We start from the raw sequence: 24,889 nt of genomic DNA on the forward strand, positions 1-24,889 counted from the left end.
AACAGAGTAGCCAAGTCCTACTGAAGAGACCACAATAAGATGCTGTTTCAAATAAAACGTACTACGGGAATGTCTGCGAGGGAAAGGAATTGGGTGCCTATGAGGGATCTCCTGTGAAACTCATTTTAATAAATTGGAGAGATTGCTTTTCTGACCAAAACGAAAGGAAAGTCAAACGCATTAAAGTGAACATAAATGCTGTCACAAATCAAATTCGGGAAACCGACAATTTTTTTATTATTTTTAGTTTAAAATCAATTTTACAACTGAGTGAGTCAAGGGAGGTGTGCTCTGCCTTCATTTAAAGTTTGTGTTTTGCCAGCTTATATCATAAATCTTCTTAAAGTGATTGGCACCATGAACTACTCATGTTCTGAACTGGGAATTTTTCCTGTGGTTCAGATGCAAAAATGTCATGTCCTAAAGTGTTTAGGAAGAGGAGAGTGCTGCATTTAGGTGCCTAAATCTGATCTGCTAGTAGTTGATATCCAGCCTCTTAAATATGCTGTGTGCTCAATATTAATAGCTCGGACGGAGTTAGTGTAACTTAGTGCCACCAAACTTTGCAACTTGTGCAGACATCTATGATTGGATCTCCCGTGGTATTTCTTTTTATTTCAGCTTTGCACCCATCCATTCCCACCCCCACACCCTTGATTTGGATTGGGAACCAGGAGGAGGGGAGGCTAATGCTTTCTCATTTACACTGATTCTCCAGCCCTCTCTCTCTCTCTCTCTCTCACACACACACACACACACACACACACACACACACATTCAGAGCTGCGATTAGCCATGAAGGGGGAAATACGCAGCCACCATGGTTTCACTATTAGTTCCTCCTAATAGTATCTTAGGAACGTGGGTGGCGCTGTGGTCTAAACCACAGAGCCTAGGGCTTGCCGATCGGAAGGTCGCCGGTTCGAATCCCCACGGCGGGGTGAGCGCCCGTTGCTCAGTCCCGGCTCCTGCCAACCTAGCAGTTTGAAAGCACTTCAAAGTGCAAGTAGATAAATAGGTACCGCTCCGGCAGGAAGGTAAACAGCGCTTCTGTGCACTGCTCTTGTTCACCAGAAGTGGCTTAGTCATGCTGCCAGCTCCCTTGGCCAATAAAGCGATGTCAGGAGAGTCAGTCACCGAATTAGGGTATCATGTGTCACTTGGTTCTTAGTGGCTTAGCTGCCAGCCAGAAAATCCTTCCCCTTTAAAAACACACACACACACAACTGCATTTGAACAAGCTACTCCCTTGGAGCCTCAGCCCAACATGGGGCTAATAATAGTGATCTCACTTACTGGGTTGATTACAAAGTGCACCGACTATAATGTATGTAGAGCACCATGAGTTGTATTCAGTGGTAGAATTGTTCCCCTTCCTTTCCTGCTCCTCAGCTTCCAAAAAAGCTTTGCCAGAGGACTGAGGAAGGAGGCTCCTGAACAGTGTGGGCTCTGTCAACGCAGAACTTCAGCACAAGGGAGGAACTGTCTCACATCGGGTGGAGGAACTTTGCATGAAATGGAGCTCCCTCGGGTGCAATGTTCCTTTGCCCATTTTCAGGGGATTCCCTAAGGGTTGGACTGCAGGACCCTTGGGGTCCCTTCCGACACTACAATTCTATGGTGCAGCAAGGACAGAGTGCATCAATCCCCTCGGAGAGGCTTTTTCTCGTGCAACCAATAGATGCAACCCTATGGAATTCCAGATATTAATTTAAAGCAGCGTTCATCATTCACTACAAATGGGCTTCGTTGCACTGTGCAGCTACTTCTCAATTCACAAGCTGCTTTGAATTTCAGAAGTGCACAAGCTCCTCTAGAGTCTCTACAAACACATTCACAAATATGTTCGGGTGGCCTTTACTGCTTATTTATTGAAGTAATCCCCAACCCCAGCAGGTGCTAGTGTAATTTTTTATTATTATTATTATTATTATTATTATTATTATTATTATTATTACATGAGTGTCTGTGGCAGAGTGTTGTATATCTACAGTCATTAAACCGAGAACAAAAATGGGGAAAGTGCAGTCATATCATTTAACACACACCTGCTTTAGAAAGTAGGTCGACTGAAAGCATACATTGCTGTATACACTCAAACATTACAGAATTGTATTGGAGGGCCTTTCAGATATAAGGCTCCAATCTGAGAGGAAGCTATATGAACTAAATAATCCATTACAAAGCGTCTCTCCCCCCCCACACACACACACACAAAAGACCCCCTTGAAATGTACACCTTTTATTCCCATTTACTCCAGTAGATCCACTCAGTTGTAAAGTTTCAGCTTCCAATAAATGTCATCACACTTTTATGATGTCTATATGGTTAGTGCCCCATGCAGGATGTTTCACAATCTATTATGCAGGTGGAGCTTTTCTTTTATTAGCCCTTCAAGTTACAAAACAATGGTTATAATTCAGATATGGCACTTGGGTCCACTGAAAGTTAAGTAACTTTTAAGTGCTTCATCGTCCAGTTGTGAGACTGGTGTTAATGGATCTTGGGCAAATTGAACTGTGCCTGGATTGCACTATTTCAAAATAAATAACTTGCATGGTTTGCCAAAGCTATTCTCCCTAACTTTCTTTCGCCTGTTCCACATGTTCCATCTATTTCAATAAGAGGTACAACTAATAGGCAGTTAGCAAATCATTTCCCAGTATTACCATATAGATAGCCAAGATACCAGCAAAACAGACCTTTAAAAAAAACTAGCTTCCCACATTTAAAACATTTATGTGTTTATTTAATTAACTGTCAAAATCTCTAAGTGGTTTTCATTAAACATGTTGTGATCTTTCCGTTCTTTTTTCTTTTTTCATTTCCTACCTCAAAGAGCCTAAGAAAGATTGCTGTAAGAAACTGCCACTTAAAAAAAATAAAAAAATCCAAGGTTTTCAAAAGCTTTCATATTATATTGCCATTTCCCCTTAACCCACCCACTCCCCAACTTCACCTGCTGATTTGCATGTGCGGGTTTAGTTGCTGAACTCTATGAAAGAAGAGCAGATGGGGAAAGAGTTGCAGTGACTGCGGGTTAAAAATGGCGGGCCACTGAAATGGCAAGCACCCCACCTTCCTTTCTCCAAACCAACCCCTCCTGAAGCTGCCGTTCTCCCTAAAAGAAGCAGTTGTCAGAGTTTTCTTGCATACACGTCCATGCACCGTCCTGTGAATGAAACTTCCTGCTCTGCTGCATGGTGAAATGGTGACGATCAAACATTTGCTTGCTTGCCTCCTAGCTTAGCACACCATCAACCACTCAGAAACCGTCAGATTACACTTGATTGGTGGCAGACCCATTTGTTTAAACTGCAGTCTTCCCTAGTCATATATAGGAAATGGGGTGGTGAGGCCAATGTGTAGAGCCAAGAGGGGGCTAAATCCTCCTCCCACCAAGGCTCCTTCCCTGCAGTCTTTCCCTTCAGGCACTTCCATCCAAATGTATACTTGTTTCCTGTTTCATTGGGCATCCTCTTTAGTGGAAGTCGCCTTATCCCAAGTCAAACCACTGGCCCATTTAGCTCAATATTATTTCCAATGTCCGGTGGCAGCACTTAAATGGTGGTCTTCCCCAGCCCTGACTGGAGATACCAGGGACTGAACCTGGGACTCTTTGAGTGCCAAACTGTGTGTTCTGCCACTGAACTGTGGCCCTTCCCGTGAATGGTAATACTTTTGTGAGGCCATTGTACCACCCAAGCACTGAAAGTACAACAATCTGCACCCTGATAACTATTATACTCCTTCCCCTGCCTGAAATTGTTGCATTTGTTAATGTTGTATGCGGTGTGGATGCACCAGCTTCTCCTATGGATGTTACCTGTGGCATTCATCATGTTTATTTATTACTGTTCTGCTGTCACAGAACCTTTTGCCATTATAATTTAGGCTTCTTCTTTTTTCTGTGCTGTGTACTCCCCTACTGTCCAATTTCTATAGATCTTTTTTAAAAAAGTGATAAAGAGCAGAAGTTCACCTGCAGTTTTGTAAATCCTTAAAATCTCTAGCTCTTAGGTGGCTGTGCCTCGTCTTGCAATTTAACTCCCAGGTTTTTGGAAAAAGTGAAAATCCCAATAGAATATTGTGCTGCTCCTAAAAAAGCAACTTACCACAGCATCATCCTGTGGCTAACTTAAATGTGTGATGATGCAATGTGCTTGTTCATGAAGGCCTTCAGATACGATTGAGTAGCCCTCAGCTTCATCCAGCTAGTTTTGGCTAAAGCTCAGGAATCAAAGTGAACGTTGCCAATGAGTCATTGCTGGCACATCTCAAGAGAACCATATCCACTTTCATTCATCTGGCAAGTGAGCTGTGAGTCCTTCTCTTGTCTTTGGCAAACCTTTCTGCTGTCGTGGAATTAAAGAGTTTAGGGGAGGAAATGACCATAGACACAAATGGAACCAGGACGATTTGGAGTGCATCATCTCCTTTAAAAAAGTTTCTTCAACTTTACAATATATTTTAAACATATATCAAGCAGGCACTGCAAGTGTTTGCTTCTATCCCTTTTCCATAGTTAGGTATGTAATGGCCACTGTGCTTCTCCAATTCTCCCATCCTTGTTGCTCCGTGATTCTCCGAAAGAGCTTAGACTATATCTGAGGTCAGTTAACAATGTGCGGGATGCAGCTGAATCACGGAAGGTAATGGATGAGTCACAATTCAGTTGTCTCCATGATGTTCCAGTCCTGGGTTACAGGTGCTTTTATCGAACAAGTTTCGTGGACTTGGGCAATGGGCCGGCTGCGCTTGACGCTGCGTATGGAATGCCTTAGTGACCCCAGACGTTTCCATAGCCTGAGCTGCGGCTCACTGGCATTCTCAGGGTGGTACGGCATACATTCGTGCGGCCCATAGAAAGATTGATCTAGAGCTGCTGGCTTGCACAGAGTGATAAAGACGAGGCAGGTAGCCAGGAGGAGGAAGATGCAGATGAGACCGATGATGATAGGCAAGGAGTCGGGCTTCTCCCCAGTCGGCTCAGGGCTTAGAGGGACCAGCTCAGCAGTGGCATTGAGAAATGCAAGTACCCTGGCGGTTGGAGAGGTCTCATTGGCAGCAGGCGTTGTGCTCATCTTTCCTACAAGACACAGCAACAAGAGTGGAGTCAGAGAACTGGAATCACTGGCAAATTGTGAGAGAAGAATCAGCTGCCTTGTGTGTGTAAAACCGTCAAGGATAACAACAAAACCCCCAAACCCTAATTATAAATAAACGGACTCAGTTCAGTGGTCCCACGCTTCCACTGGCAGAACTTTGCTTAGAATCCACCAGTCCTTCCTCTAGTAGAGATGGATCTGCAGATTCCTCAAGTGCTTTTGCCTAGCTGGAAAGTGTCCTTGAACTGTCACAATGCCTTCTGCTTGCCCAGATGGGGGAAGGTTTGTGTGTTGCGTGGTTGAAATATAGCTTGACGTGCAAAGGGTGTAAGAGTCATAATCCCTGTGCTTTTGCCTCTGGCCCCATCCACCACCAGAACGTGGCTGCTGGAAGGGAATTATGCAAGGGAATTTAGCCTTGTTCTGCAAAAGCTTCTTCACCCCTGGTATATATCCTATAGCTGGGATGGCTAGCCCAGATCCAGCCCACCAAGCTGCAGGAAGTGGCCTGTCAGACCCTGAAGCATTATTTCACAATATCAGCACTGTGGTTCCCAGCATTGAGATGGAGAGGTCTTTCTTCCCCCATATGCACATTTCAGCAGTGGAGTGAAAGCATTACATTTTTTAATTCTCCGCATACCTCTCTGTGCAGAGTAAAAGGTACCATTTGCCCCCACCTCACTCCAGCCTTGCCTTCTATTTCATTGCACTTCTTAGACCATTAACAAACAATGAAATTTAATCATAATAATTTCCCCAAAGAGGTCCATCCCTACCTTGCAACCACCGGTACGTCTTCCTGTCTGACTGTTTCCAGACTCAGTTCAGCAAACGGGAGCTACAGCATAATTCTACTGACTGCTCACAATGCCAAAGCAGCAGGGGAAAATAAGGAGTAAATAAGAGTTGGTCCTAGAACACTGCAGTGCCCCCTCACAGAAATATGGGCTTTGGAATGGATATTTAATTGTCTGGTACTATCCCTGCTGTGGTCAAGATTACAGAGAGGGCTTTCCTAAATGTCAGGCCTAGTGTGATTAATTTTTTGCCTACACAGAGGGAGGAGGCACTGGGAGGACTGAGCAAAATAAGTACATGGCATTGGACTTTACAGAGCACAGAAAACAAAACAAAACAAACCATAAGGCTAGCCTTTGGAAACAATTTGCTGAAGACGTTTCCTAAGATCTTACCATTAGCATGTGCGCCCTGCTCCATTATGCCCAAATTAACATTCCCTCTGACACTCACCCTGCCCACCAAACATTTGCTTGTTTTGGACAAAGGGTTCAAACATGCAGGGCATATTTATTTGGAGAAATGGGGGAGGGAGAGAGAGATAAGTAAAAACATACAGATGACTTTGCTGCTTTGTAGTAATCAGGCTCTTGCTGGTAAGAGAGATCCAGGGAATCTCTCACTCCATAGCTATATTCAAATAAAAACAAAAAGTTGGGAGATCCAGTTCCTGATCTTGCACATGTGGTTTGGCCTCTGATTGGCTCTGGAGAACTAAATGTCTACTCTGCACTTATGGGCACAGCATAGACTGCTGATGGGACTTTATTCCCTGTTATCACACCTCCACAGGGTGGCTGTAACCAATTAGTGCTTGCTTACCCTGTGGACCACCCCAGCCATTTGGAAAGTCCTGCATTGCAGGGGGTTGGACTAGAGGATCTTCAGGGTCCCTTCCAACTCTACATTTGTATGATCCTATGACCTGTTACCCTGTTCCAGAATTCTTTCTTTAAAAAACAACAACATCTGGGCTGATTTTAAAATGTCACTGAACTTGTATCCACAGTAAAACTGGAGTGAATTTGGAAGTTTGTGGCAAAACACGCACACAAAAATAGAAACAGCAATATAAAAATGGTCAGGGAGCTTAACCGTACTTTTTTATGGCCCTACAAGCTGCGGAATAAGTCACCAAGTCCTTTGAGGATCGTTTCAAGTGTTGCCGTACACAATCAACTTCCTTTAGATCAACCATGAAGATATAAAACAGATACAGTAGTACCTCGGGTTAAGTACTTAATTCATTCCAGAGGTCTGTTTTTAACCTGAAACTGTTTTTAACCTGAAGCACCACTTTAGCTAATGGGGCCTCCTGCTGCTGCCGCACTGCCGGAGCACGATTTCTGTTCTCATCCTGAAGCAAAGTTCTTAACCCGAGGTACTATTTCTGGGTTAGTGGAGTCTGTAACCTGAAGTGTATGTAACCTGAAGCATATGTAACCCGAGGTACCACTGTACTTCTAAACTTGCATACGTTGATATATGTTAATATATCCAAATGGACGCTGTCTTTTAATTCTTTGTGAGATAAGCAGCGGCTTTTATTGTTCCTGACAGAACAGCAATTTGCACAGGTACCTGAGCATGTGCACATGGCAGATCCTTAACTTTTGGCTAGCTGATTTTATGAATAGGATTTGGCTTTCAGCAAGCATTGACAAGTTCTGGGAGGGGACGGGGACGGGACTTGTCAATGCAAGGTAATCACCAAATCTTGTTTCTAGTATTTATTGGCATCCAGTATTTATTGGTAGATTTGGGGGGGATTGGTCCATGCTTCTTCCAAGCCCACTCTCCCCACACCCCTGGATCCTTTAAGTGGAACAGCCTCTGCAGCTTTAAACAGGTGAATCCTCTGAGACCAGTTTCTTCCCCTTTTACCAGTGATGTTTTCACAACCCTGATATACAATTACAGTGGTACCTCTGGATGCGAACGGGATCCGTTCCAGAGCTCCGTTTGCATCCTGAGTAGAATGTAACATGCTTCTGCACATCTGCGCATGCGTGGGTCACGTTTCGCCACTTCTGCGCATGGCATGCGCGTGATGTCATTTTGAGCATCTGCACATGCGCAAGCGGCGAACCCCTGAAGTAATGCGTTCCGTTACTTCTGGGTCGCCGCAGAGCGTAACCTGAAAACACTCAACCTGAAGCATATTTAACCCGAGGTATGATTGTAGCAATAACAATCTAAGAAATAATAGTCTAGAGTTCCGCTGGATGATCCATGTTAGACAGTTCTTTCGTCTGCAAAACAGATACTTGTCTCATGGGGGGGGGGATACTATTTAAATCTGAGGGTGAGAAGGGCTGCATACTTGTTCCTTGATTATTGGATAATATTTGCTTGTGATACTGGTGGATATTGGCAGTGCGGTTTTGAAAGGCTGTACAGCTGGAAGCGGCAGCCATATGCTAAAGTTGCTTTATACACCAACAACTTTAAAACCTTTTACAGTTGCAACTTTCGAAACATGTTCACAGGGCTTTCTCTCCCCAACCCTACTGTCTGCAAACCCAATTTTACTAGTGTATAAAAGCACCGCACACACACACACCTGTATTTTTTTAAAAAAAAAAATTCAATCAATAATCCTGTAATATTCTATAATGGAATCATCTTCTGGAATACTTACATTCAACAGTGCCTTATTTAGTAAGACAAAGAAATATGGCAAATTGCCAGTCTTGAGGTTCAATGTGCTCTATTCTCATTCAGTTCCCCTGTGATGCTGTATCAAGCTGTCATTCTGCTTGTTCATGGCACTTGCAGATCACTTCTTAAGACCATTTATCTTACTTAAATGTCACTTCAACACTGAGTCTCCTTCCGCCCCTGGAAAAGTTTTCCCCTCCTAGGCGATCTGTTTTCTGTATGCGTTTATTCCCACCAGAACTCTCGCTTGCTGTCTCTGGTGGCATTTATTTTCAGCAAGCTCACTTGCTGCATAAACTGAATTGGACCCACGAATTTCAAGGTATTTGGTAACCGATGCACATAGAAGAGCCCCAACATATTTTGTGAGTTTGCCTATTGACAGAAAGAATGCAAATAACAAATCTTCTATACTCCACCATCCCCTCTCAGTGCTTTTTTTTCTGCAGAATAATAATGATCAGATTTAAGACAAGCAATTGACTTTCCCCTGAGAGGATGAAAAGAGAAGGGAAGCTCTCTCTCTCTCTCTATATATATATATATATAATCCACCATACACTTTCAATACCCATGTCAAGTAAAAGTAAATGGAGACACAAAGGCTTGTTTTAGCTCGATGAGATGCATTTCAAATTCACACGTGACATCACAAAACATGCTCCAGCCATTTTCTGGCCACTTGCTTACAAGTTATATATATCAGAAGTGGTGGTAATGTACAGCAAACTTCTTTGAAGCATGTCAGGAGGTCTTGCACAGTCTGTGCTTTCCCTTGTTTCATGCGACATGCATTTTAAGACACTTACACGTGTCTGTTCCTTCCCAAAGTAATTTGTGAAGCGGTCCTCACTTGAGCAGCGCTCGCTGATTTACCCTGCTATTCATCCCAGACAAATTTCACATCATTCCCCTGAGTGGAAGCCTCAGTCTCACTCACACTTCTTCAGAAAGAATTCTCTGAGGTCAAAATAGCAAAGGTGGAACAGACAAATGGAGTGGCTTCTCTTTTAATGCACCAACCTTTTTCTTGGAAGATATTCCTGGAGGGAAACTGCATCACCCTAGCTGCAGGAAAACTTTTGGGCCCTGGCTATATTTCTAAGACAATTTTACCTTCTTTTTTTTTTTGCTTCCTGCCCTCCTCCAGCTTTTAAGGGGGATTTCTTCTTCTGTTCTTCATCCCCTGGGCTCTTGTGTAGCCTCTGTTGTCTTCCAGCCCCTGACAACTTGGGGGAGGGGTGAAGGGAACATAGGGCAGGCAGAGGATAGGGGGATGGAGGGAACAGAAACAAAGGAACTTAGATGTAGCAGCAAACACTAGGCAGCTAGTGACTATGCAGAGGAGCAGGCCTTTGAGCATCAAACACTTACTTTCTTGATGAACATGGAAGCAACAACTTTTGAGATAGGAAGCTGTCATGAACTGTGATACTTTACCTCTAGCAGCTGTTCCATCCCCTGCTGGAAGTTGGAATGGTACAGTCTGGCCACTGGCTTCTATTCATTGAATGCCAGCCTTCAAGTTACTCCTCTGTTGATCTGGGACCAACAATTGGGGGGAGGGTGGGGGAGAGAGAGAGAGAGGAGGAGGGACTCTGGCATGCAGTTCTTGCCCGTCTTCAGCTCTTCAACTTTCTCCCCACTCCTGTTTATTACTTTGCCCGCATCTTTTGTCTTAAATATCTTATCTTTAATGTAGTATCCCCTCTGTTTCTAGAGTTACCTCCTTTCTGTTTTCTTTTTAAATGGTCTGGTCCTGGCCCTGCACAAATAATCTGGGAGGAAAGGGGGAGGGGGGCAGCAGGGAGAGAAATCTCTGGAGAAATAGGTGCAGAGTCAGGCACATAGGGGGAAATGGAAACATTTGGAAACAGATGTTTGAGGACTAAGTAAGAGAAAGTTAGTGGGCAGACAGAAAGCAAACTTGGATCTCCTTCCTGATATTTCACAAGGTTGGTGGAAACAGACGCACAGGCTAGGGAAGGTGCAGAAGGTATCAGTGGCTCTGTACATGCTCCCAGTTTTTCACATCCTGATCTCAATTTGCAGAGTAAGCAATCATGAGCTGCTGAGCCATGAATGGATGGTAAGGATTCCTGGTGCTGTCTATAGTGGCTAGGGTACTTTGGTAGCAAGAGAAGGCAGGCTACAAACAAGAGCTAGACTGGTACCACACTGGAGCATGGTGAATTGCAAGACTTTTGAGCATGTCTTGCATGACATATGCTAGACAGGGTCACCATGTCAGCATAAGAAAGAGCTGTATACCACCATTATTGTACCTGCCTGGGCTTTCAGAGTGCATTAGCACAAGCATTGTAGCACACTGTCTCCAGACTATAACTATTATTATTACTATTATTATTAATAATACCCCACCCATCTGGCTGGGTTTCTCCAGTCACTCTGGACAGCTCACAGCATATATTAGAACATTCTAAAACATTAAACATTAAAAACTTCCCTAAACAGGGCTGCTTTCAGATGTCTTCTAAAAGTCAGGTAGTTGTTTATTTCCTTGACATCTGATGTGAGGGCGTTCCACAGGGCAGGTGCCACTACTGAGAAGGCCCTCTGCCTGGCTCCCTGTAACCTTCTTGCAGTGAGGTGCCAGCAGAAAACCCTTGGCAGTGGACCTCCTGTGCCTCCTGAATGATGGGGGTGGAGATGCTCCTTCAGGTATAATGGGCGAAGGCCATTTAGGGCTTTAAAGGTCAGCACCAGCACTTTGAATTGTGCTCAGAAACGCACTAAGAGCAAATGAAGATCCTTTAGGACAGGTGTTATGTGGTCCTGGCGGCCACTCCCAGTCACCAGACTAGCTGCCGCGTTCTGGATTAGTTGTAGTTTCCGGGTCACCTTCAAAGGTAGCCCCACGTAGAGCACATTGCAGTAGCCCAGGCGGGAGATAACCTCTTTGCCATCGCTGTCACCACTTGGTAGGCTTGACATTGAGCTCTAACCTGTGTTTGGTCATTCAGAATGAGTTTTCCTCTACCAGCACTCTAGCCATCTCATCGCCCTCAGCTCCAGGGAAAACCACTGGGCCGTCTGGGCTCCATGCAGTTGGAGAAGGCGCTTTGGAGCCAGACAGTCAATAGCCCTGGTTAACTCCACATTCTAGCAGGCCACCAAGGAATTAACTGAAAGGCCATCAACATGGGATAAAACATCCCTCACCACTCTTTGGAAACCATTTGGATCCATTAAGTGGTGGGGATGGACCATCCGAATTGGTCCCAGCTCCCTGCAGAGGGGAAGGGTCACAGAGCCCAGTTGCACCAGGAAGTGATCTGACCATGGCACTTCTTTTGTTTCATGTTTACTTAGTGTCAGATTGTCTATGTCTGTAGAGGTGAACACCAGGTCTAAGGCTTGTCCGCGGCTATGAGTTGGGCCAAACCTATTCAGGGACAGCCCCATGGAGGCTAGGATTGTAAAGCCTGCTAGAAATATTTATTTCAGTTCATCTTAAATCAAACAGTCAACAATAAACATGAAAACAGGGTTGTAATTGTTAATTACTATTTAATTGTTTATTATCCTGAAAGTTGACCATTTAATTGTATATAGTATCTCTTGTGCATTTTGCTATTTAAAATTGGATGCATTTTTGTACTGAAGTTCAAAAAGTAAAATGTGTACAGCCCTTACAATGCCACCATGGAGTTACCATAGGCCTATAACTGAGTTGTGGGAAATGTGGTTTGAATTGCTGCTACGGTATTTGGGACCACTTTGCACCTTTCAGCACATGACGGTGAGGAAAAATTGCACCTTGTCAGCTTCAGCCTGTGGTAGATGAGGGAAATAAAACCTAATGGACCTTGATGAATGCAGTATTGAGAAGTTTTTGGCATAGATCTAAAATAGACAAATGCAAAGTCTTTAACAAGGTACCACCATTATAGCCTTTGCAATCACTGGGATTTCTGCTGGCCATATCTGTGATTCTGATGTTCAGGATTGCTGGTGACTGCATAGAGATATTCATTCAGGGCTGGTCAGTATTGTTTAAATTTGGGGGGTGGGCGGTCACTTACATTGATCCAGTTGTTAGGGCTTAGAATTTCAGATTTCCCTCGTTTGATATGCTGGAATTTCAACCTACACACACACATACATACACACACACACACACACACACACAGTCTCCCCACCAAAAACCCAAACTTTCTAAAGTAATAAAAAAAAATCCAGCAGAGGGCACAAATGTACTTCACCCTTTTAGAAGACACTCTTGGCATTCCTTTAAAAAATCCTCTGCCGTGTTAAGAAATAGTGTTCTTATTTTTCCCTAGCTTTTTAAGAAATATATGTGATATGCTTGTAACAGAGGCTGCCTACAGCAAGTGCATTATTCTTTGGACTCATATAAATGACTCCAGTGTCACCAGTGATGCTTTGAAGGAAGAAGACTCTTGCGATAAGCAATAAGAACGCCAGAGGGTACCATTGAGTTCTGTTTCCTTTAGTATCAAATGATATTCCATTATATACACACACCATGGAATTATTTGAACTATGCAGTATCTCAAGTCCTGAGCCAGTTTCTGACAGTGATTGCTGGCTGTAGTAACTTCCATCAAAGCAGCAGCTTCAGAGGGAATATTAAGACAGATAATAACTTGCTTTAGAACTCAGCAATCCTTCAACTTTGTTGGATTATGTATTCCCACTGTTGTGAGTTTCTTCTTCTTTGGACACCGCTGCGTTTTCTTACATTACATCCACCACCTATAAGCTTGCTTGAAGGACCTTTGGATTCAAACTTGGCTCCTTATATATGCCTGTGCAACTGAATCACTAAATGATCAGGGTAAAGAAAAGGCCTAACATTGCTGGGTTTGTGTGTGCTCTATACCACTGATAGCGGCTTCAGACAGTGCTAGGGAGATAAAACAGTCTCATCTCTGTTCAACTGGCAGCACTTGCTAATATTCAGAGTGGAATTTTAACCGGGGGGGGGGGGGTTCACATCTGTAGCCTGAATAAGTTCCCCTTTGAACATTTCATGAAGCATTGGCAGTTGATTACAGAAGTGACTGTATTTAGCTAGCACTTCCTCAACAGCATCCAAAACCGCCCTCAGATATTTGTCCATGAAGACTCTCAGTGGAACCTCCTTGTTTGTTACCTAGCAACACATCCCTTTCCCCTCACCTGCCATATTCAGGGCAGAGCTGCATATTGTAATAAAATAAAATTGAACAACTGCCCAAAACGCCCCATGTTGAATTCTTGTTCTCCTCTTTGGTAACATAGACACAACTTACTCTGTTCCTGCTGTTGCCATGTTGTGCATTTTTCCCCATTCCACACAATTAGCTCTAACGTGAAATGAGGAAATGCATATTGTGGGGACATCAGGACATGAGGTAAATTGTATTACATATTGTAGAGAGGAATAGAAGAACTCAGCACAGCAGTGCAGGTTTTCATGGCAGGCAGCCCTGTTTCACTCATGCATATTTCCCCCCTCACTCTGCAATGAGTGCTGGAAGAAACTTAAGAGTGCTTCCAGCTGACGTGCTCATTGACCATCCTGATTTGTTTGTAGGGAAATTAGATGGCATTAGCTGTTTAATAAGCATTCATTCTGATCTGTTTGCTGGGAGGTTAGATGCTGCTGCATCAAAGCCAAGTGTCCCATATTTCCCAGTGTGTTTTCTTGTCGCTTTCCTTATCTCAAAAAGTCCTGTATTTTTTTTTTGGGGGGGTGGGTGTATTCCTCAAGGCCTCCCAACACATTGCGCAAACTGAATTTGCTGGTACGGGATTGAATCTCACCCAAAAATGTTCACTGTTTGGAAGCACCCACATTTGAATCCTGTGTTCTGGAGAAAGCTTTCCTCTTGCTTTAAATGGGTCTAGAGACCAGCAGAATACCCACTGAACCCACCCATTAGCCCATAGACTATAGTTTAAGAAACACCACTCATGGTTTTGTAAACTGCTTTGAAGTTTTTCACAATCAAGTGTATGTGCATTTTATTAAATAAAATTAAAATAAACCCAGCAAGCTTCAAGGTTGAGCTGGGATTTTACCCTGTACAGATGTTCTGTATCTCTCAAGGTGCTGAATACTCGGATATAAAACCACTGCAGGTGGTTGCAGTGCTACTCCAAGCACTTTTGACTGAGGCTGATTATCTGGAGCCATCTCAAATCTGGTCTCAGGCATTTAATCCACCCTGGTGAACGACTTTTGAAGACTTTTTTGAAGCTTCGGTTAATCTAAGAGAGAGCTTGATCATTAAATGGCACCAACTAACACTAGCATATTTCACTACTTGTCAAACGGCTGCAGTGAGTGCTATTGTATTTCCAAGGAGAATTCGCAGTTCTGGTGCTTACCTTTAGAAGCTTGATTTCAGTATTCTTCTGAAATTGGATGGGCTGTTATTGGACAGGGAGTAGAAACACTGTTATATATTTTCTAAAAATAAGTATGTTGAATAGTTGGACTTTGACACAATGGCCTGGTTTATCAAATAATGGTAACCTGTGATATGTTTAGCCTAACCATGATTTGTTTGAGGTTATGAAAGTAGTCCAGTAGACGAACCAAGGTTTGTTTCCTGCCAACAAACTTCAGTGTGAAGCCATGGTTAATCGTTGGCTTGCCAATCATGGCCTGGTATTGTGTCTCAGCCATGTTTGTTTGCTCAAGCAGAAAGCCACAAGGTTAGAGGAGCTGGGAAACAAACCAAGCTTTGAAGAAGTGAGCCATGGCTTATATTCTTGTTTTTGAGATGACACGTGATTTGTTAAACAAACTGTGGTAAAGCAAACCATGATCTTGCTTTGTGTATTAATGTAGCCCCTTATTGCTTGTTTCATTTGTTTGTTTGCTTGTTCAAAGGTGAAAGCCACAGATGCAGATGAAGGTGTGAATGGCCGGGTGTGGTACAGGATTATCAAAGGTAAGCAAAGAAAATGGATAGCGTTTTTTTAATGATAAAAAATATTTATAAAATAACTAGGACAACCTTATTGATCGTTTTCATCCTTTCCGTAACATCAGCAACCTTATGCGTTCTGCTCCACATTTTCTGGGCTTTAAACTTAATTATTGGGAAACGTACATCCTAGGGAATTATACTTCTAATATATCTGACTTCCCGGTACCATTAAAACTTGACAATTCATTCTTCATAACCCTCAAGATTAACTATATTGCAGGAAATGGCTTATGTTGCATCAGCTTGTCTTAGCATCTAATACTCCACAGTCATGATCCTAAACATACCTATTTGAAAGTAAGTTCAGCTGATAATGGGACTTGCTTCCAAGTAAATCTGTAAGGATGTGATCGTGATACATGAAGTATGACTTCAAAAGAGAAATTTAATGCCCTGAAGCTAGAACTTCGCCCTAGCCAATAGAAGGCCTGGCTGGAAGCTGAAGGAGAAAGAACTTTGGAATGGATTTGGGGTTTGGGGGCGAGAGGGATAGAAAAAGGGAGTTGGAGGGAAACAAAAAGTAAGCAGCTGGTAAAGATAAAGAACTGGCTACAATATGAACAAGCAAGGTTAGAAGTGGCATGTGTGACCTAAGGGACAAACTTGCATGGTACATTAACATGTATGCAACAAAGCCTTGCAGGAACTTCAAAAGAAAAAGAAACGCAACTTTGGGAAGAGGCCTGTTTGAAAGGGTAGGAGGATGTGCACAATCATTTAATTTAGTGTAAGAGTCTATATGTAGCGTTGCTATACTGGCTTCTTTATAAATTCATAATCCTATTGGTGTTAATAAATCCACCTCTCTCCCTGTTCTGAAACACTCCTGTAATGGGGATTAAGTCTTCAAATTGAAGACATAGTGTCATCTCCTGTAGTCTTTATTTGTCATCCACAGGAAACAGTTACAACAACTTCCGGATCAATCCCAGCAGTGGACTGGTCATGCGAGGCTTACGGCCCTTGGACAGAGAACGCAATTCCTCCCATGTCCTTGAAGTGGAAGCCTACAATAGTGAACAAGGACCCATGAGGAGCTCTGTTAGGGTAATAATGCCTCTTCAAGTTTCCACAAGGCAGCACAGGGAAATTACAATCTTCTGTTGGTTATAGTGGAGCTGGCTATAAGGGTTTTGCTAAATCAGGTTTACAGTTTGGTGAAGATCAGTGGGATATTGCAAAGTGTTTTAGAGTGCAATTTTTTTAAAAAAGTATCAAATGCTGATCATATAAATGCATAGGTTCCGCAGAGATGAATTTTTTGCAAACTGTTTTCCCAACGGTTAATAACATTTTGAGCACTTGTTCTTTAATAACTTTGCTGCTCTGAATGAATTAAGTAACAAAGTCAATGTGTAAAGAATTTCTGAAAGCAGCACATGCATAACACAGTGATATCCCACAGTTTGAGTCAGAAACCTTGAGGGCTGAGGCTGGGACTTAACTTCGTGAGTTATTGTGGACTTGTGTTTACTCAGGCCTATGAACCTCCCCAGATCTAGAAGAGAACAGTGCATTCAGATAACCCATGGGTGGGAAATTGCATCTCCTCCACCCACCATGGGCCAACTTTGACTGGTGGGCTGAGCTAACTCACCTGTCCAAGGAACTGACATCTCAGTGATGCCAGATAACCCCATTTTTCCATAGTGCTTTGGAGAAATGTTGGGGGAGCTCATCCTCAACATTCACAACAGCTCACCTTCACTTAAAAATGTTGCAGAAGCCCTCATAAATTCCCTGTGCATCCTGTATATTCTGTTGTGGGTACTGTGGTAGGAGAAACCTGCTAAAATGTGGGGAATCCAAGTGAAATAGATTTTCTAATAGTTCTTGACCTTACCAAATGTCAGTGGAACTTCATTAGAATCCATTTAATGACAAATAGACTTCTTTTTGACAGCCATTTATGACTCTGCTACACTCGGAATGGAATTTTGTGAGTATGAACACTATCAGGGTTATACCTCTGTTCATAATCTCAAAGGCTTGCTGCAGACAAATGGGATGAGAGAAATCACAAGTGTGTTGGGCAACTTTATCCCAGCTCCCCCTGCCCTTATAATTATGCAGCATGGTTTTAGCAATTACCTTGCTGTAGCACACACAGGATTACCCTGATCCATTTTTTAGGATTTTAAATTCTTCCTAATTAATTAGCTACTGCCATGTTAATATGCAAAAACATCAATTCACCTGCTGGAAATAGATGTTAGGGAGGGTCTAGCGGCTGTCTTGAAAAATGGAATGGAATATAAAAGTTGGGAATTGGGAGGAACTGAGCAAAGAGGCTTGCTTAAATCAGGTCTGGTTTCTAACGATTATGGAAAAGTGAGTGTATAAAATATGGCTGAGGCAGAGTCAAAGTCAGTAAGAAAAATTGTTTAAGGTTTGGCAAACTTTTATATATATAAAAATGATGCTCGTAATAGCCAAACTGTTCTGGCAAGCAAGGTATGGAATGTTTGGTGCCTGCCAACTAACCCCGATGATAAATGGAGCTTTTGATCCTGAACCTCTAGCAAAAATTTATTAGAGAACAAAAATGAAAAAGTATTAATTTATGGTAGCATTATACCATTTCTCTGATAGGGGGCCATCGATTGTGCTTTTTCTTTCTTTTTGTATTATTTTAATTCTTTTCATTGTTTTCTTTTTGTTACAAATAATCTATATGTACCTACCTGCTTATGAAAAAATAAGTAAGAATAATTCAAAATTTACAATTTTGAAAGAATGGAAAATTCTACACAGCTTGCCTCAGTTGTACTGCACCAAGATCAGATTCTTATGATATCGGCTGTCTTTCCTTTCCTCTGGGATGACAGCACTTGCCGCAGCTAGAGACAAGATATTCAGTGGCATATTACAGCAATTTGCGGCGGAAAGGAATTTCCCCCTTATGGAGCCTGGGCTTTGCTTTGTTTTTATTCTTTGTTGATTACCTGGAGATATTTGCTTTGCTGATAGCTTCCTGCAGTGCACTTGCTCTCTGCTTGTTACACAGGTTGCTTCTGTTTGTAGCGAAGAGGCATGAGAGACTGGTCATATATTTCGCCATGGAGTCCAGTAGAACTCCATAATTCTGTGCTGTGGTGTCCACATCAAGACTCCTCTTCCTTATCAAGTGTCACTGCTTTTTCTCCAGAATAGATTCCAGGCAAATAAATTAACTGCACCTTAACTTTTCCCAGGTCATAGTGTACGTGGAAGATGTCAACGATGAAGTGCCAGTATTTACCCAAAGGCAATATAACCGGCTGGGACTGCGTGAGACTGCTGGGATCGGGACATCTGTTGCAGTTGTTCGGGCAACAGATCGAGACACAGGTACAGAAACTGCATGGAATAGTCATCCTTCCCCCCCCCCCCAAGCCATTGTGACTCGCCATGATTTGTGTTTGTGGTCTCTTCCTTGTCAGTGTTGTCTTTATTCTAGGTGGAGGAGTACAATTGCTCCTTGTAATGCTGAACTTAAGTGCTGAATGCGAGAAGTTTGTAGCCAAAATGGGACCGTGCATGTGCAATGGGGAGGTTCAAATTTATCCAGGGGAATCCTGAGATACGCTGAAGTACATATGTTATTTTTTCCTTATAAGTTGCTGTGTAAGCATTTAAGCGCCTGTCTGGATTTTAAAACTCTCATCCCAGAGCACTGTGCAATTGAATCATGGCTTATTACATGTGTCTTGCACCTTTAACTGTGTTCTTTCTCCCCTCAGGAAACGGAGGCCTTGTGAATTACAAAATCATCTCAGGTTCCGAGGGGAAGTTTGAAATCGACGAGAGCACCGGTCTCATTACCACCATTGACTATCTGGACTACGAGACGAAAACCAGCTATCTGATGAATGTTTCGGCCACGGACCAAGCACCTCCCCATAACCAAGGCTTCTGCAGCGTTTATGTCAGCCTCCTCAACGAACTGGATGAGGCCGTGCAGTTCTCGAATGTCACGTATGAAGCAGTGATCACAGAGAACATCCCCCTGGGATCTGAAGTCCTCCGAGTCCAGGCGCGCTCCATTGATAACCTGAACCAGATCACGTACAAGTTTGACCCCAATACAAATCCTCAGGCTCTGTCTTTGTTCAAAATAAATGGCATCACTGTGAGTATAGGTGGACCTCCGTCACCTAAGATCATACTCTGGCGTTGGGAATTCATGTATTCATGTGTGTGTGTTTTTCCCTTGGCAGGGTGTGATCACAGTCAAAGGACAGGTAGATCGAGAGAAAGGAGATTTTTACACCCTAACTGTTGTTGCAGATGACGGTGGTCCGAAGCTTGACTCAACTGTGGTGAGCTATTTTTGCTGTAACCCTTTGGCTTTGTAGGGTAGGAAAGTGTTGAGTTGGCTATTCTTTCCAAGGCTAGGTCCCTGCCGCCACCCAGGAAAAGTTTGTTGTTTCCCCAGGAAAGCTTATACAGTCGTACCTTGGAAGTCGAATGGAATCCATTCCGGAAGTCCGTTTGACTTCCAAAACGTTCAGAAACCAAGGCACTGCCTTCGATTGGCTGCAGGAAGCTCCTGCAGCCAATCAGAAGCTGCAGGAGCTGTGTCAGACGTTCGGGTTCCAAAGAGCATTCACAAACTGGAACACTCACTTCCAGCTTTGTGGCGTTCAGGAGCCAAAACGTTTGACTCGCAAGGCGTTCAACTTCCGAGGTACAACTCTGTGTGTGTGTGTGTGTGTGTGTGTGTGTGTGTGTGTGTGTAAAATTTCTGAATTGTTTTATATTGTCACTGAACACAGTCTTGTCACCTGAGGTGTTTAAATTAACAGTTTTCAGATATGAATTTAGCACCTCTAGCAAAATGCAGGCATTTGCTGTGGCTAGTATTCCTTCCTGGCACCGATTCCCACCGTTATTTATTTATTTATTTATTTATTTATTTACCTACCTGCCTACCTACCTACCAACTTCATATCCCACCCTTGGTCCCTAAGCAGCTCAGAGTCACAATGTAAAAGAAAAAAGAAAAAAAAAGCATCTGACACTCTTAAAACAAATGCAGTTAAAAACATTATAAAAGCAGTTACGGTGAAAGACATTCTTGCACCTGGTGATCTTGGGCTTGCCACATTTCATGTTAACATTCATTGCAGCTTCCCTCCCTGGGGCAATTAAGAGCTTCTAGGGGCCAAATTCGGGGGGGGGGGGGTTGTAGGTTGGAATATATCGACATTCCTGGACAGACAATTGGTGTTCAATTGGTTGAGAGACTTGGCAACAAAATCGTTGAGGATGCCACATATCTTAGATGATTGAGGGATATTGGCAAAGCAACAATAGCAGAGTTTGGACATGGTTCACCTGTGTTTTCCTTTCATTGCACCTGTGCCTCGTTAAATTGCATCTACAGCTGACCTTTCCCAAAGCATTGAATTCAAACTACATTGTTTAAAAGGATTTAAATCTAACAACTGTTTTTCTTCTTCTTCTCCATCCTATTTTGTGCTTCTCTCCAACAGAAGGTAAGAGTGCTTCCCCTCCATTGTGTTTATCCTTCCTTTGTTTGTTGTTGCCTGTGACTCTTTGTTTTGGCTTTCAGGCAAGTACCTGTTGCTATACATTTCCATGTGGGGTGCAAATATAGGGTGCAAAACTGGCAAGCTGAGGAGTGCCATTTATTGGATTCCGAAGTGCATGCAAGCTTTAGAATTCCCTAGCATTTTTCAGACAGCTAGTTCTCAGCTATGCAGTTACCTTCACATTCCAGTTCCAGCATTCTAAATTCTTTAAAAGAAGACGGTTGTTCTATCTTGCCAGGCAGGCCTTGTTGAGTCCACTAAACAGATGACTTGCTGCCCCTAAGAATGTGCACCCAGTCAGAACATAAATGCCTCACAAACTCATTTATGACTCTTCTAAGCAACCCTATCCCCCTAGGATTGAGGATTGAGAATGAAAGGGGAGTAGAGGGAAGGGACATTTTTCTCTCAGATCTTTTCATGTCCATCCCAGCCTATTCTGGGTATAATGGAATTTAGAAACAGTAAATTGGGCTTCGTGCAGACATGAAGTTCTGCAGTCCTCCTCAGTCCCCCAAGTTTTACTTGAAGTGGGACTCAGCCCCCGAATTCTTAAGTGAGACAACACAGCGATGGAATAGGTGAAGGAATAATAATAATAATAATAATAATAATAATAATAATAAATAATAAAGCACATCTCTGAAGAAAGGTTTGGGAAAAGTTGTGATGTTGTGTTGGAAAAAATGGGCCAAAAGTGAGTCAACAATGGAAGGAATCAAGGTGGCTTAGAGGAGACAGGTTTGGCTGTTCAGGTGGCCACTCATTTCAGCAGCTGCTTGTTCTTGAAGCGGAGAAGCATTGCCTCTCCTTTTGATTGATTTTTTTTTTTTGCAACAAGAATAAAAAATCACCCTAAAACAGGCTTCCTCAACCTCGGCCCTCCTGATGTTTTTGGCCTACAACTCCCATCACCCCTAGCTAGCAGGACCAGTGGTCAGGGATGACGGGAATTGTTGTCTCAAAACATCTGGAGGGCCAAGGTTGAGGAAGCCTGCCCTAAAAGAAGCAGAAAGGGGGCTTCAGCCTCCCTCTAGAAGCAGGCTATGCTGCCTGGCCCTGCAGCTGGAGCCGTTAACCAGGTAAATAAAGACTCATAAATAAAAGCATCTTCCTCTTTTTCTCCTCCTTTTGTGTATTGTGTGTGTGCATGCACAGTTATTTTTAGACATGACAGCATTTCCTTTAGCTAATGACAGAAAACACAGCTTGAATACTATCAGGGTGATTTTGGACTCACGACTGCAGCTGAGGCACATCCATAATAACCTGATCCCTTTACAAAAAAAAAAAAAAAAAAAAGCTGCTGACGAAGGTTCTCACAGCAAAGTGATTCTGAGAATATTTTGATGCTGTGTGAGTTGACTAATGTAACTGTGAGCTGGAATTTCCATGTATTTCTGGGCTCCATGTATTGCTAAATGGGCACATGTGTCAACACCAGTGAGGTGTTGTGCAGAGCCTCTATAATAAATGGGAGGTTTCCACTTCCCTCTGTCAATGTGGTTGTGAAGATTAGAGGAACCTGCTATATTAGAAGTGCCTGAATGCACATGTAGCCTACTACCCAGTCGATGTTTATAGTAAGTCCTGTTGAACAGAGAGGTATTTGCTTCTGAGTAAACTTGAATTAGTTCTTCCAGCCATACAGAAGTGTTAGAGCAGGCATCCCCAAAGTTGGCCCTCCAGATGTTTTGGGACTACAATTCCCATCATCCCTGACCACTGGTCATGTTAGCTAGGGGTGATGGGAGTTGTAATCCCAAAACTTCTGGAGGGCCGAGTTTGGGGATTCCTGTGTTAGAGGTACCACCTAGTTCAGTGTTTCCCAAACTTGAGTCCCCAGCTGTTTTGGGACTACAATTCCCATCATCCCTGACTTCTCGTACTGTTAGCTAGGGATGATGGGACTTGTAGTCCAACAAACAGCTGCAGACCCAAGTTTAGGAAACACTGACCTAGTTCTTCAGTTTAAGGCTTTCATCTCTTAAGGTAGACATTATACCTTAGCCTAGGGGGTGAGATAACTCCACCCCATGGGACCATTTAAACCCAGCAAAGGGCCAATTTCGGCCTGTGGTGCAATTTTCCCCAAACCATGCCCACCTGTCATATCTTATATATCAGGTGAGGGACAAGTGGGGACATCGCTACCAAGAAACTTTCAGAAGCCTTCAAGTTCTCCTGATTGTTGTTTAGCAAACGAGGCTTGCTGTCAGTGTCATCAGCTGATTGGCAGTGACAGCAAGCCTGGATCGATTTCACAGCACAACAGAGTTCCCCACCAGGACTCCAGTAGTTATAGCAAGCTGACTGGGATTGGCTGCACTATTGAGTTCCCAACGTCAGGAGTGCAGCTGATGCTTGCCCCAAGCCAGCTTGCTGGAAGTGCCAAACTACTGATTGGCACTTGTAGGAAGCCAGCTGCGATTGGCTGTGCTTTGTAGTTCTCCACTGGGCCTTGCATAGTGCAGCTGGTGCCCGCCAGGAGTTGTAAGTGCTGAGCAACTGATCAAGGCTTACAGCAAGCCGGCTAGGATCTGCACTTATCCAAACCCCAAAGTGGGGCTTGCTGCAAACATAAGCATTCCTTTGCAACAGCAGCTTCAATTCAAGCTATAAATGCAAGGGGCCTTCTGTTTGCTCTGATTATGCAGAAAGTAGTGCTATACTGCATGGACAATGGCTATTGCTCAGCCATTTCATCAACCTCAGAATGGGCTGTTTTGCTTCACCAATATTTTGGGAGTAGCATGAATTTCTGGGGCGGGAAGAGTGGTCATCATTTTGCCTTTTCTCCAGAAAGCCTGTTCTAAGATGTTTTTAAAATGGCTGCCACCATTTAAAAAATGGATGATACAGAAAGGATGATACTTTTCTAGAATGGATGGATCATTCCTCTAGCAGTTTGTATTCTTTAAGTGTTAAGTATGCTTCCAAGGAATAGGCAGTGCTTCAAGAATCAGTTAAACAATTTGGAGAAATAAAATTGCATGGAACAATTTCACAAAATCATTTCTCCTCAAATTATAAGGTCAATCTAATGAATTTTTGGCTAAATCACTGTTTCTCCCCAGCTCTAGTACTGGTGTCTGTGAGAGACAGACAGTCAGACAGACAGAGCTCTTATTCATATCTGCCTTCTCCATTGGACAGGTTACTATCACCATACTGGATGAGAATGACAACAGCCCACAGTTTGACATTACTTCTGACTCATCTGTGAGCGTAGCAGAGGACAGTTCTGTTGGACGTCGAATTGCTCTGGTTTTGGCAAGGGACCCTGATGCAGGAAGCAACGGGCAGGTAGCAATGATTGTGTGGCTTCAAAATGTACAGTTACTGCGGAGTTAGCAAAAGGGTGTTGAGATGTGGTGGGTTGGTCACATTTTGCTTATTCTAATTTGGTGCTTATGGGATAGCATCAAAATTAAGGAAACACTAGTTTCTGTCTAAGAACTTTGAAGGTGAATGGTAGATAATTGCGTAGTGAGTTAGCAATATACCAAAACTATAATTGCTGAACCCTGTTTTCTTGCCCTAATTGTGATGGCAAATTGGTTTTATTGTTATTGCATACTTCCTGCTTTGGATTAAACTCGTGATCCTTTCCAGGTAGATATATGTGCCCTACGCATTATTCAGAAACAGCAATGTAAGATGCCTCGTAGACTGATGAATAACACCCTGCTCATCAAAGCTTCTGTTGTCTTACATAGGGCATCATCAGAGCACAGAGATATGTTGGGTTCCACAAATAACAGCTCTGAAACAGCTGCATCCTCCATGCCCTTGTAATCAATAAACTTGATT

General features: G+C 43.1%; 2 protein-coding genes across 4 annotated transcripts in view; one reads left to right on the forward strand and one right to left on the reverse strand.

The window, feature by feature from the left end:
• The window catches only part of CDH23 (cadherin related 23), a 375,943-nt gene that overhangs the window by 254,446 nt on the left and 96,608 nt on the right, over positions 1-24,889 (forward strand). The window contains exons 27-33 of one of the 2 annotated variants that reach the window (XM_077930519.1): positions 15,440-15,500; positions 16,438-16,586; positions 18,734-18,869; positions 19,262-19,650; positions 19,739-19,840; positions 21,017-21,019; positions 24,233-24,382. In XM_077930519.1, the coding sequence (XP_077786645.1) occupies positions 15,440-15,500; positions 16,438-16,586; positions 18,734-18,869; positions 19,262-19,650; positions 19,739-19,840; positions 21,017-21,019; positions 24,233-24,382 (990 nt within the window). Of the gene's footprint in view, positions 1-15,439; positions 15,501-16,437; positions 16,587-18,733; positions 18,870-19,261; positions 19,651-19,738; positions 19,841-21,016; positions 21,020-24,232; positions 24,383-24,889 lie in introns of those variants that run through there. The other variant, XM_077930518.1, reaches the window with a different exon arrangement.
• Positions 3,960-10,227, reverse strand: C6H10orf105 (chromosome 6 C10orf105 homolog). Of its 2 annotated transcripts, none has more exons than XM_077930528.1 (3): positions 10,012-10,227; positions 9,595-9,800; positions 3,960-5,090 (listed from the first exon to the last, which is right to left on the reverse strand). In XM_077930528.1, the coding sequence occupies exons 2-3, from the start codon at positions 9,629-9,631 to the stop codon at positions 4,666-4,668; spliced, it is 462 nt and encodes a 153-aa protein (XP_077786654.1). In that variant the 5' UTR covers positions 9,632-9,800; positions 10,012-10,227; the 3' UTR covers positions 3,960-4,665. The 2 variants fall into 2 exon arrangements, with proteins under 2 accessions (XP_077786654.1, XP_077786653.1); XM_077930527.1 differs by having other exon boundaries at positions 9,946-10,227.

The sequence above is a fragment of the Podarcis muralis genome, chromosome 6, assembly GCF_964188315.1.
Source record: "Podarcis muralis chromosome 6, rPodMur119.hap1.1, whole genome shotgun sequence".
NCBI lineage: Eukaryota > Metazoa > Chordata > Lepidosauria > Squamata > Lacertidae > Podarcis > Podarcis muralis.